General features: G+C 45.0%; 1 protein-coding gene across 1 annotated transcript in view; it reads left to right on the top strand.

Annotated features, from left to right (window-relative positions):
* Nucleotides 1-4552: 4552 nt before the first annotated feature.
* LOC121287217 (NACHT, LRR and PYD domains-containing protein 14-like) overlaps nt 4553-12662 on the top strand; it is a 49351-nt gene continuing 41241 nt past the window's right edge. The window contains exon 1 of the mRNA XM_041204898.1: nt 4553-6390. Within this exon, the coding sequence (XP_041060832.1) occupies nt 4553-6390 (1838 nt within the window). The remainder of the gene's footprint in view (nt 6391-12662) is intronic.

Below are 12662 nucleotides of genomic sequence, written 5' to 3'. Positions count from 1 at the left end.
ACCTACTGTTGGTCCAAGTTCTCCTGTATTCCTCAGCAGTGACCACTCTCCTGGTGGCGCTGCTGAGGCTTGAAAGTTGCCAGTCTTTTGGTCAGGCCAGCAGTATCAGGAACCAGCCCACCATCCTTGATTGGACACTAGCTTCTACCTTAAACCTGAATGTGATCTGCAACATGTGGGAAACCCCCTTAATCAGGTGGGCTTGCTATCTAAATGGTCACAACTCAAAGCAGAGTTAGCAGATGGGCCTTGGAGACAAGGTCTACCCTCTGACTGATGGCCAGGCAAAAACAGAGGCCATCTGAGAGTTGTAACTGAGAAAGCATTGGAATGCTGAAAATGTGATTTAGGGCCTGGACAGATCTGGGGGTTGGGGGTTGGAGGGTGCCCTTCAGCATGCAGAATAGTAGAATGGTAGTGGTCTGCTGCACCTTTCAAATGACCAATTAGGTGGCCACCTGTGGTAAAATTTCTGAGCAGGTCTCACTGTCAGCAAGTGCGGGCTTGGGACTCGCTTTTTATCCCAATGTCAATGATGCTGATGCCCCTTGTAAAATTCAGCCCATGAACTGTTTCTCTCTTCACAGAAGCTGCCTGACCTGTTGTGTATTTCCAGCATGTTCTGCTTTATTTCAGGTTTGCAGCATCCCTAGTGTTGACCTTTGAATTAATGGATTGAAATGTTTTACTTTTGACCTTGCTGATAAAGTATAAATTTTTAAGTCTCCTCTTGCACCTTTTTTTTAAATTAAAGTGATGAAGTTCTGCATGGTCACATTGCTATTCGATGGGATGTCATCTGGAAGACTGTTTATAAACTCTTCAGGGATTGTCAATGAAACACTTTCATCCTCCTCGATAGGTGCCACAATGTATCATCTTAATAATTACAATAAAGGTGCAAGACTTAAAAAAAAGTACATTATCACTGAGGACAAAAATTTGTACTTGGGTAGTGGCTGTTTGTGTGATTCACTGAATAGCTGGAGGTATGTGGAGGCATCAAGAGATATTTGTGAGTCTGGAAGCATTGCAAGGTTTGTGTGGGTGAGGTAGAGTATCTGTGAGTCCTTAATGCCAGGGACTGGTGCTAGGTAATCAATGGTATTAGGGTACACTGAGCAGTTTGAGAGGTTGGTGTGGTGGTGGATTAACAACACTCAAAATAAAAATGGAACCTTTAATCCCATACAGCTCTCTTCATGATACTAGGAAGATGCATTCACTGAACTTGACCAGCTGCATGAGGTCATTAGACCTCTCCTGTTACTGTTGATATGTTTTTGCTATCCAAAGGTATTAAGGAATATATGGTAAATGGAACTAGTTTCAGATCAGCCATAATATCTTGAATTGTGGAACAGGTTAGAGGGGCTAAATGGCTGACTCCACTTCCTATGTTCCCCCCCTCTCACCCCAATCTTCCCTTTCTGCTTTTATACTTTCAGATTCCCAAGAACTACAGCCTGGCCAGGCACAGCACACCCAAGAGGAAGAGGGAGAGCAAGTCCACACCAGTGATGAGGAAATTCCGTCACTAGATCTGACACTTGCAGCCTCCATCTTAGATACTGGCATTGTGTGTTCCTTAGACGCTCATACAGAGTCGGGATCTGCAAGTGGTGAGTCATTGGGCATGAGCGGGCTACAGCCAGGCTAACAGGAAAGGGTAGTTTATGTGCCACTTCAACAGGTGAGGTTGCGGAAATGTCCTGCTAAAGGGGGCTCAGATGAGAACTGCGATATGGCAGCACACAGGAGATTACGGATGACAATGCAATCAAGATGCTTGGTGCATTAGCAAGCCTGCCAGGTTGGTACTGTCAAGCAGCCCGGAGGAGTGTGGCTCCATTGTAGCACAGGGCATTGCGTAGAGCTTTGAGCCCATCCTTTCCACCATGGAAGTAGTGGCCAACTGCATGATAGCACCAGCAGACCCAACCATGCTGCAACATCTGGTGGCTGCTGTTAATGCTTCCACTGCAGCATAGGTAGAAACCACGCAATGGCTCAGTGCTGCAGTGCAAGCTCAGACAGAGGTCATGAGATCCATGCTTGCTGCCCTGTAGGCTCAGACTGCTGCTATAGTGGCTGCAGATCTCAGTGCTCACAGCAGTCCAACAATCTGCCCTCCAGCAGATTACCAGGATTGCAGAGGTGTTGCCCTCTGGGAGTGGCAGCAGCTCCATGGAGCACTAACTGGCTGCTCTGTCTCAGAATGACAGTATCTTTCCTCTCACCACTGCTACTCCACCAGGACCCTTGTTGCCTGTCAGCCAGTCAGCCCAGGCTGCTGCAGCTTATGCTGAGGTGGTGCAGTCAAAGCCGGGCCTTCAAGACTTAAAGCTGCTCAAGGCCATCTGCAGAATCCCCCAGTGAAAGTCAGCAGCCTTTCGCCAGCCGTGTCCCAACCTCTGACTGCACAGACAAGCAAAGACAGGTGGATTGTACAAGGGTGAATAGTTCATTTCTGCTTGAACAATTGGATGTTTTGGCTAAAGGTGTTAATGAGGAGGTTTTATGTGGGAGGCCTTTATTGTTGGATGGTGGCCAAGGGATGTGATGAGGCATCTTGGATAGATAGAGTTGGAAGTCCATGGTGGTCAGGGGAAGCAGTTTTATTGAAAATGGGGTCTAAGAATGCACTCCCTGATAGCACGTCAGGATTATAGGCCGTTGAGGAGGCATCCTTCCTGTCTCCTTCTCTACCCCCCTCCTCCTCCTGAGGTAGCCTCCAGATTCCTGGTGTAATTGCTGCGCCCTCCTGCTAACAATGTTATGGAGGCCACAGCAGACCACCGCAAACATCAGAAACTGTGCTGAAGTATACTGTAGGAGGTGACCTGCCCCATTTGAAATTCTGCTATTCTGGCAAAGCAACACGTTCTTTTGTTCTAATTGTCCCTGCTGATAGAGAAGATGATGTACTCCCCTCTTCTGGAGTAGATAGCCTCAGTGACTTCCCAGATGCTCCAAAGGATGATGTACTGGGGTATTTGGAGATACCACCCCCTCTTTCCTGGAAGGACCTGGACACATAAAAGTTCAATGCTCCTGTGGCCTTTACAGTCACTTGCAGGGTGGTCCTCCCCCTGGCGTGATATTGCTTCAGGCACTGCTCCTGGCTGAGATATAGGTAGAAGTGCTTCCAAAAAATCCATCATGGGCAGGGCCTTCTGTTGAGAGCCCTCCTCCTTCCTCTGCTTCCCTTCTCTGTGATCTCTGTACCATCTGATGGCCATGTTGCAGGTTAAGAGGCACTGCAACCACAGCCCCCATACCTGTCTCCAAATCCAGTGTCCTCCCTGATTTTAAGCATTAGCTCGCCAAAAGGCCTCCAAAAGTACAGCACAGTACTTCCGTAAACTCAGCCTAAACAAAGAAACTCACCTATAAGTTGGTGCCTGGTCCATTACATAGGGCAGGACTTTACATCCTGCAGGCGGGCACACACCTGACCCGATTGAGCATAAAATAGCGTGCAATGACTTTGGGCGAGGGTCCTGATGTCATCGCGCACTCACGCCATATTTCGGTCGGCGGGCAGGTGCTAGAGTCGGCAGCGCACCCGCCAACAAGGCTCTTAATCAATTAGTTAAAAGCAATTGTTCGCTGGCCGTCCTACCTTACGGTCGGCAGCTGGGTGAATTGGCCAGGCAGCCTTTGGATTTTTTATGAAACCTCATCCATGGGTGGGATGAGGTTTCCAACAATAATTTTAAAAAAAGTAAAAATTTTTAGACATCATTTTTAATATGTCCCTGTTCATGTGACTAAGTCATATGTGAGGACATGTTTCTCTCATTTTTAAAATCTTTATTCTGGTTTCTACACATTCTTCAGCTCCCTGAGGCAGCTCCATGGTTTCAGGGAGCTTTCAGTGCACACACCCCCACGCATGGGCAGGCTTCGCGCTCGCCCTCCTCCTGAATCCACCTTGGCAGCACTGAGCTCCTCAGCGCGCCCTTCATGCTGGCTGGTTGTTAATTGGTCAACTAGCGTGAAGTCATGGTTGGGGGCTGATTGCAGGCACCGGGAGGCTTCGTGGCCGCTCCTGGGCCAGCCTGCTGCTCCTACCCGACGACTGGAAAATCCTGCTCATAGTGCTGTTGGGCTGTCCCTGCGCTGCTGAACTCCTGATCACCTTGGAGTGATCAACACAGGAGTTGTTTGGACATGCACGGACCACGTTCCTGAAGCTAATGTCAAAGCTGCCAGAATGGCTGTTTGATGCTGTGATAGCACTAGTCCTGCTGCTTCTGGAGCATGCATGACTGTGTTAGTGCCCTTCCCAGCATGGGGCACCACATGGGGCCATACTGTAAGCATCTTGAAGCATGGGTGGTGCCATTTCCTTTCCTTAGGAATTCCGTAACACCGGCAACAGCAGCACAATGGAATGCGATTGTAGGCCCCTATTGTCATTTCAAATGGCTGATTATTTATAAGCCTTATGATTGGATAAGACGCTGTATGATAAAATGAAAGCAGATGAACACCTGGAGTTTACAGTTTGATGTTCAAGAAGCCACTTTGAGCCAAAAAAGTAAGAATGATTACTTACCTGAAGTTATACATTTTGCTTCCTATTTCCATTATAGAGGATGCTTTCTATGATCTCCGAAAAACTCATCTCAAGGTTTTGAAAGAAAGCTGTGTGTACATAACAGAAAATGCAGACTCCGCATCCAACAAGTTTGCAGATCTATGGATTGTTGAAAGCAATGAATACGCTTTGCAGCATGGAGGCTCACAACGTGAGGGCACAGGTCAGAACGTTACATCGTCAGGACAGCCCCTCAGCTATACAGAGATTTTAACACCTGCGGTTGGAGAGGGAACAGCTCATAGAACCATCATAACAAAAGGAATAGCTGGGATTGGAAAAACATTTTGTGTAGAAAAATTAATTCATGACTGGGCTGCTGGTTCCATACTGTCAGAATTTGATTTTATATTCATGTTCCCCTTCTATAAGCTCAATAAGCTGCCAAAAAAGTCAATAAGCCTGGTGCAACTTCTCCAGCATTACTACCCACACATGCAGTATTGTGAAGAGATTTTGATAAGCTTGTCAGTCAAATCCTTGTATATATTTGATGGACTAGATGAAAGTATTCAAGGTCTAGATTTTAAAAACCAATTAGCTTGCTACGATGAGAATGAACCCATATCACTTGGATCATTACTCACAAATCTCATCAGAGGCAACATTCACCCTTCAGCTTCAGTTTGGATAACTTCCCGCCCAGCAGCCATGGGGCAAATACCCCTCAGTTATATTGACAGAGTTACTGAAATACAAGGATTCCATGAGCAGCAAAAGAAAGAATATTTTCACAAGAAGTATAAAAATAGGCAGCTGGCAGAAAAAATGATAACAGTTATGAACAAAGAAAGGAGCTTATCCCCCCTATGCTACATGCCAATTTTCTGCTGTGTTTTATCAACCATTTTGGAGACTGCACTTAAATCATTTCAGCACTATGGGCTCGGTGATTACATGCCAGTAGCTATTACACCTGTCTACACAAAGTTCTTAGTGCAAATCTTTTCTCACCAACAGCAAAAACTGGAGTATTTAAGAGGCATGAAGCAGTCTGTTGTTGCATTGCTGCAATCAAAGCAAAAAGCTATCATCAGTTTGGGGAAACTGGCTTTTGACCTGCTGAGAGCCCAGGCACTGATATTCTATGAGAAAGATTTAGAAATGTATAATGTTGATGCTTCCCTGGTTGAGAGTGGACTTTGCAAAGAACTTATTGTGGGAAATGCAAATACTTCAAAGAAAGCCTTCTGTTTTGTTGATGGGACACTGCAGGAATACTTTGCTGCTTTGTATGTTTTTCTTTCCTTTAACAACAGCAAACATAATCCTTTAAAGACCGCATCTAGTGCGAAGACATTACGGAGACATGAAAAGTCCAGCTATCTCCAAGTCTGTAAACAGGCTTGTAAAGAAACAATCAAGAGTTCTTGCGGTCACATGGACTTATTTCTCAGATTCCTTTGCGGCTTGGGGACAAGAAAGCATCAGCAAAGCTTGAAAGGACTGATAACAAGTTGTGAAATAAATTGTGATGATATAACGAAGATTATTCAAATTTTGAAAAAGCAATTGAAGGAAGATATTCCTCCAGAAAAATGTATTACTCTTCTACAGTGTTTGAATGAATTAGATGATAATTCACTCGTGGAGGAGACCAGAAAGACCATGGCTGTTGGTGCTGTCACTTCTCGGACACTTACACCAGCAGAATACTCGGCGTTGGCATTTGCCTTGCAAATGTCGGGTGAGGATATGGAGACATTAGATTTATCACATCACAAAATATCTTCAGTTGGACTCCAGAGACTGGTGCCAGCTCTACATCATTTTACAAGTTTAAAGTAAGGATTTCTGCTTCCCCTAATTCAACAAGTCATTTATAAAGCAGTAATTTATAATTAAAAGAGTGAACTTATTTGGTTACTTGTAGGGGGAAAAATTGAACAGTTGCCAAAAATAGGCGCAGGGTTCGTGGTGCACGAATAATTTGTGCTCATTCAATGTGAAGCAGGCAGCATGCTAACTTTGTACTGCCTCCCCAAAACCATGAGTGTAGTGCACAGCCAGTGCTAACTGCACAGTTGATGGCTGCACTCCTCAGTGGGGGGCCCAAAACTGTGAGAGGCTACCACAAGTTAAAGTTACCCCGCACCAACAGAGGTGCATTGTGGCTGGAGTAGGTAGTGAAACTTCTTGTACAAGTTACTCTGACATGGAAAAAGGATGAACAATGGCACAACAAGGGAGAGAGTGGGTTCCAAGCATCTCAGACCTTGCACTGGAGACCTACACAGGGAGGGTCTGCAGACAAATGCTTAGAAAACAATGGGGCTGTCTGTATGACTGTGGCCATCGATGCCACGAGTCAAGCCGCAAAGCCTTGGATGCAATGCCACGAATATTTGAATGAACTCACAGGAATGGTGGACCAGGAGTGCCCATTGGTGCAGAAATGATGGGCAGAGTGGCCTCCTTCTGGTGCCGTAAGTTTTTCTACATTTTCTAAATTTTCTAAATATCTGAAAGGAGGAATTTGCATGGATGTGGTGAGAGGACAGGGGAATGGCAGTATGTGAATTGTTCTTTAGGAGAGCCAGCACAGACACGATGGGCTAAATGGCCTTCTGTGCTGTAACAACTCTATGATTCTATGGTCAAGGTCTGTGATTAGGGCTGCCAACTGTGATTAAATGCATTCCTGAAGGTTTCAACACATGACTTGTCTCCCTACACTCCAGCCATTTGTTGGCCAAAACATCCACCCTGCTCTGAAGAAGTCTTACGGACTCGAAAAGTTAACTCTGTTTTTTTCTCCACAGATGCTGCCAGATCTGCTGAGGTTTTCCAACATTTTTTGTTTTTACATTCATCCTTGTGACTCACTGCCTTCCTACGCCAACTGCAAAGCAAAAAGATTCATTACCCAAATGGATGATGCTTGCTTGTCAGTCAAACAGCCTTTTCTCCCCACTTTCAATATATCTATACCTGGTCAAGAGAAACATTAAAGAAAAATGACAAAAAGAAGCAATCTTTTTATAATGTCCTGATGATTTTTCTCCAGGGTTGCACACAGATTGATCTTCAATTCCTGGAGACTCCAGGCCAGTCCTGGAGGGTTGGCAACCCTGTCTGTGAATTCATTTTGAAATGCCATATTCTACCATCTGCACCACTAGCCTCAGGCACTCTTCATTACTACATCCCCATCACTCAACTGCTAACAACCTCCATCAATGAGGGCTCATACCTAACATTCATATCTGCACCAGATCCTCATAAATTTAGCACCTGCTGCAAGTCTCACAGCACATCTCATAGCTGGTACACATTGTCAGTTATTTAATATGACAGCACATTACCCAAACAGATTGCCCCATACTCACTAAAACACTCCTGTCTCTCCTGCAGGATAAGACAACTAGACATGGCTGCATGTCCTTACCCCCATGAAGGAGACAGTTCTTGTCAGCACTGGAGATGTCATTGTTGTGGTCGCACTAGAAGTGGTATTGAAACCATAATAGACAGTAGATCTTCACACCTAATCCTTTTTGTCATATTCACTTCCCTAGCATCCCACACTTGCATTTTTTTATTCTTTCACGGGATGTGGGCATCGCTGACTCGGCCAGCGTTCTTATTGCCAATCCCTAATTGCCCTTGAGAAGGTGGTGGTGAGCTGCCTTTTGGAACTGCTGCAATCCATGTGGTGCAGGCACACCCACAGTGCTGTTAGGGAGAGAGTTCCAGGATTTTCACCCTCTTCTGATTTACAAGCTGTAAATGGTATAAGAATGCACTTCTTGCTTTGCCCTGCTCCCATAGAACCATGGAAAAGTCACAGTGCAGAAAGAGGCCATTCAGCCCATTGTGTCTGTGCTGTCCAAAAAGAGAAAAAGAAACTAGCCACTCATTTTCATCCCACTGTCCTGGTCCATAGCCTTGCAGCTTATAGCACTTCAGATGCAGATCCAGGTACCTCTTAAATGAGTTGAGTGTTTCAGCCTCAACCACCAACTTGGGCAGTAAATTCAGACGCCCACCATCCCCTGGATGAAAAAGTTTCTTCTCATGCCTCCTCTAAACCTTCTACCAAACACCTTAAATCTATGCCCCCTGGTGATTGACCCCTCAGCTAGTGGAAAGAAGTCTTTCTTGTCTTCCCTATCTAGGCCCCTCATAGTTTTATACATCTCAATTAGGTCACCCCTTAGCCTCCTCTGTTCTAAGGAAAACAACCCTAGCCTATCCAATCTCTCCTCAATTTTCAAGTCCTGGCAACATTACCCTTGTGCTTTTCTCCTTTCAGACATCTAAGAATTGCCACCTGGCCCGGCATGGATGGAAGAGTCACAAGACACTGATGATGAAACACCTTCACTCAATTTCACACTCAAAGCCACCAGTTCACTTACTGACAATTTAGGAGAAAGTATAGAGGTGGGATCTGCACAGGTTGAGACATGGGGTATAAGTGGCCTGCAACCAGAGTAGGGGGCAAGGATTGCACAGGTGCCAGTTGCCGAGAGGGTGAGGTTAACTCATGAGTTCTGTTGCAAAGGGCTCAGATATTCAGTTCAATTGGGCGTGCTACGGAAGAAGTTTTGATTTTTGCATTATGACCAAGTGAACACTTCGATGGTCGGTGTCAGATGGAAGGTAGACTGTAGGACTGTTAGTGAATGGGGAATTGGGGTTACAGGATTACTGATATTATATTCGACAGAACTGTTCATGGATAACCTGGACAGAAAGGAATTGTCTAGATTGCCTCCTCCCTTCATCAGCCTCCTCCTCCTCAACCATTCGGTGTATTGCTGGTGGAAAGGGTCGTCACCTAATGATGGCGAGATTGCGCAGATCGTGACAAACCATGAAACCAGCTCTATTGAGTACTCCAGGCTCCTTCAGAGTGATCCATGCAGCGGACGGGGGATGGTTGTTTGAGTTCCCCAATAGTCTTTTCTTTCACATTTTGTGTCAGCATGGCTTTCTTTGTATGCTTGCTGCTACTCATGTGTGGTCAGCGGATAGCCCTTATCACCCAGTATCCACCCTGTGGTTTGTCGTGATGGCTCAAATGTAGATGGTATGGCAAGCTGTTGCAGAATGAAGACAATGTGCTGTCAGGATACTGGGCATTGACTTGTATGTTTACGCTTGCAAACCAGCAGGACGTTGATCCTTTTTGGTTGAATTACATCTCAGAATTGACATGTGATGCCTGCAAAACAAAATGTTTGCAGTCAATACCTGCAAAATGGGGGAGCCTGAAAAGCTAGTGAGGAAGTGTGTTTGCTCCACCTCCTACAGTCTGACAAGAGAGAATGAAATGTATTCACTTCTCTTTGAGTAAAGAGCTGCAGTGATCTCCTTTATGCAAAATGGGCAGCAAACTGTGAGCTCTCCATCTCCGCCTGGAAGGAGCCTGACACATAAAAGTTCATCGCCACAAGTCGCCTAATAGCCACTGGCAATGCTGTCCTAGCCCTGCTCTGAGGTTGTAGTTGTGACTGCAGAAGGTGGCAGATTTCAGTGAGGACATTCTTAAAGAAGTGCAAATGTCTTACACATTGTTCCTCCCTAAGAAAGTAGGAGAATTGCTCCATGAACAGCCTGAGCAGGCATGGCCTTCTGCTGAGTGCCCTTCTCCCCCTCCCAGCTTGCCCTGCTCTGTGTCGCCTAGCTCTGCTTATTCTCCCAGTCATGCCATATACCAAATGGAATATTTACCACTGTACTTCTATCTGGGAGCAATTGGTATGTGTAAAAGCCTGGAAGTTAGGACAAAGTCCTGCCATTTGTCCCACACTGCTCCCTGTGGACTTTAGCAATGTGAGAGAACTCTAGAAAGCACCAAACAGTACAATCTGAACAACACCTAATAGAAATCAATCATCAACTAACTTGAAAGTGGTTGATAATACCCTATACATAGAGTTGGTGGGGGTGGGGGATCCTTTCTGCTGCTGAACACACATTCAGCTGTGCCAGTTTAAGAGATGGCATTAACATTGAGCTTCAAAATGGCAGCTCATTGATTTGGAATCATGTCTGCCTACACTGCATGCTTCCAGTGGAAACTCCCTGCTTTTGCCCTCATTGATATGATGTATGGTGTGACTTGCACCAGAAGGGCTGAATTTTGTCTTGGTGGCAGTGGCTCCAGCGATGAGCCAGAAGGCCGGGGGCAGACATGCCTTGGACATTTCAGGGGGCCTTAACCTGATTTTATGTCCACCAGACAACTAATGGACCCCTGTCTTTTTAAAGGATGGAATCCCACATTGAGAAGCTGCTGGCCAGTCAGAGGGCCGGCAGTTCTTCAGTCCCGGCAGCCTCACCAGGTGTGGTGGCTACTGCTTGGACAACCCCCAGCCAGGAGAAGCAGCATGGACGCTGCTCTCAAAAGCAGGCAAGTGGGGTTGTGGTCACTGGCCCAATGAGGTGGGATTGGAGTGATTGGTGAGGACAGAGGTGGGGTGTTTCCCTGGTGTGGCCTTTGCCACTGAGAGGCCCCTCTGTGGGCCACAGAGTGCCCTATCAGGAGGGTACCCCTGAACCCACACAGAGGCTGTCAGGTTTTACTGGGTGGTCTCCCCACTTGGTTGAGGGCCCCCCATCACTGGTGAAAGGTCAATGTATTTTCAGGCTTTGACTGATATAGGCTTATCATATATAATTGATTCATTGTGAAGCGTTGACGCAATATAAATTGCTAAACACAGCCATTTAAATTTACATTTTATTTGTAATGTATTCATTTTTAAAATTACGTGAATCATTATTATATCTGTGAGTAAATACATTGCTTGATTTCTTCTAGCTGTCAGTCAAAACCCCCGAATAGTGAAGAGATTAATTTAATAACACACTTAAATGTCCAGGAGCAGAAATAAAGGGAGAGGGATGGTGCGGTGAGTTTTAGACCGCCCTTCTTGGGATCAAAGTTCCAATCCAGCCAGATATAATAAAAGCCCCCTTTCTCTCTTAGCAGTGAGGGCATGTGACAAATTTAGTTTGAGTAGCTTGACCATAGTCAATAGTTGATATTGTCCACAGCATAACAACAGCCCATAATTCAGTCCAAATTGGCACCTTCATTCAGAGTGAACACAAGGATGATTGATGGAAGAAATGAAAATATTACATTTCTGCAGCAGTCAGTATACCATTAGGACAAAGTGGATGTAGTTTTATTATGCACCTATACCATACCTGCCCTATGGCTTTCTCAAATGCAGTGAGAGCGCGCATTGCTGGAGATGTTACCTTTGGATGAGGTGATAAACTGAAAGCCTACCTGTCCTGCTCCCAGATGGACATAAAATATCTTGGACTCGAACTCAAGTTCTGTCGAAGGGTCATGAGGACTCGAAACGTCAACTCTTTTCTTCTCCGCCGATGCTGAGTTTTTCCAGGTAATTCTGTTTTTGTTTTTGTTTATAAAATATCCCTTGACCCTATTCAAAAAAAAGCTTGGGCATTCTCTCCGGTGTACTACCCAATACTTATTTCTTAACTAACATGACTAAAACAGATTACCTGGTGGTTATCAGATTGCTGTTTGTGGAACCTATATGTGTGCTAATTGGCTGCCATTTCTTGCAATATAACAGTGACTGCCTTTCAAAAGTAGTCATGGGATGCAATGCACTTTGGAATATCCTGAAGTTGTGAAAGTGTTACATGATGCAAGCCTCTTTTTCTTCCACAATGCATGTCAAATAGATGTGTTTCTTTCCTCAATAACCAACCACTGATTTCCTTCACTTAATGAACACAAAAAGATACAAATTACAAAGCAAACAGTATGCAATAAATATATTTACAATTGAATTTATTTTTCTACTGCACATACACAAAAGTCTAATTTTCATGAAATATTTTCTCATTTCACACATGGTGGACATAATTCAGGACAATAGCATTCCTAGAACCATTCTGTAATCTTGCATCAATTTAGATGTTCATATTCAGATCTCTTCAAAGCCTCAATCTGCCTGATCTGAGTGACACTAGTTTGCCTTCTCTAGTTCTCTGACACCAAATTATTGCCTCTATACTGTTTCAACACCAAAAGTTGATTCCTCACTCATTATGCCTGTGT

Source organism: Carcharodon carcharias, chromosome 2 (genome assembly GCF_017639515.1).
Source record: "Carcharodon carcharias isolate sCarCar2 chromosome 2, sCarCar2.pri, whole genome shotgun sequence".
NCBI lineage: Eukaryota > Metazoa > Chordata > Chondrichthyes > Lamniformes > Lamnidae > Carcharodon > Carcharodon carcharias.
The sequence above is the reverse complement of the archived record's forward strand: the minus strand, read 5'-3'. Positions and strand labels throughout refer to the sequence as shown.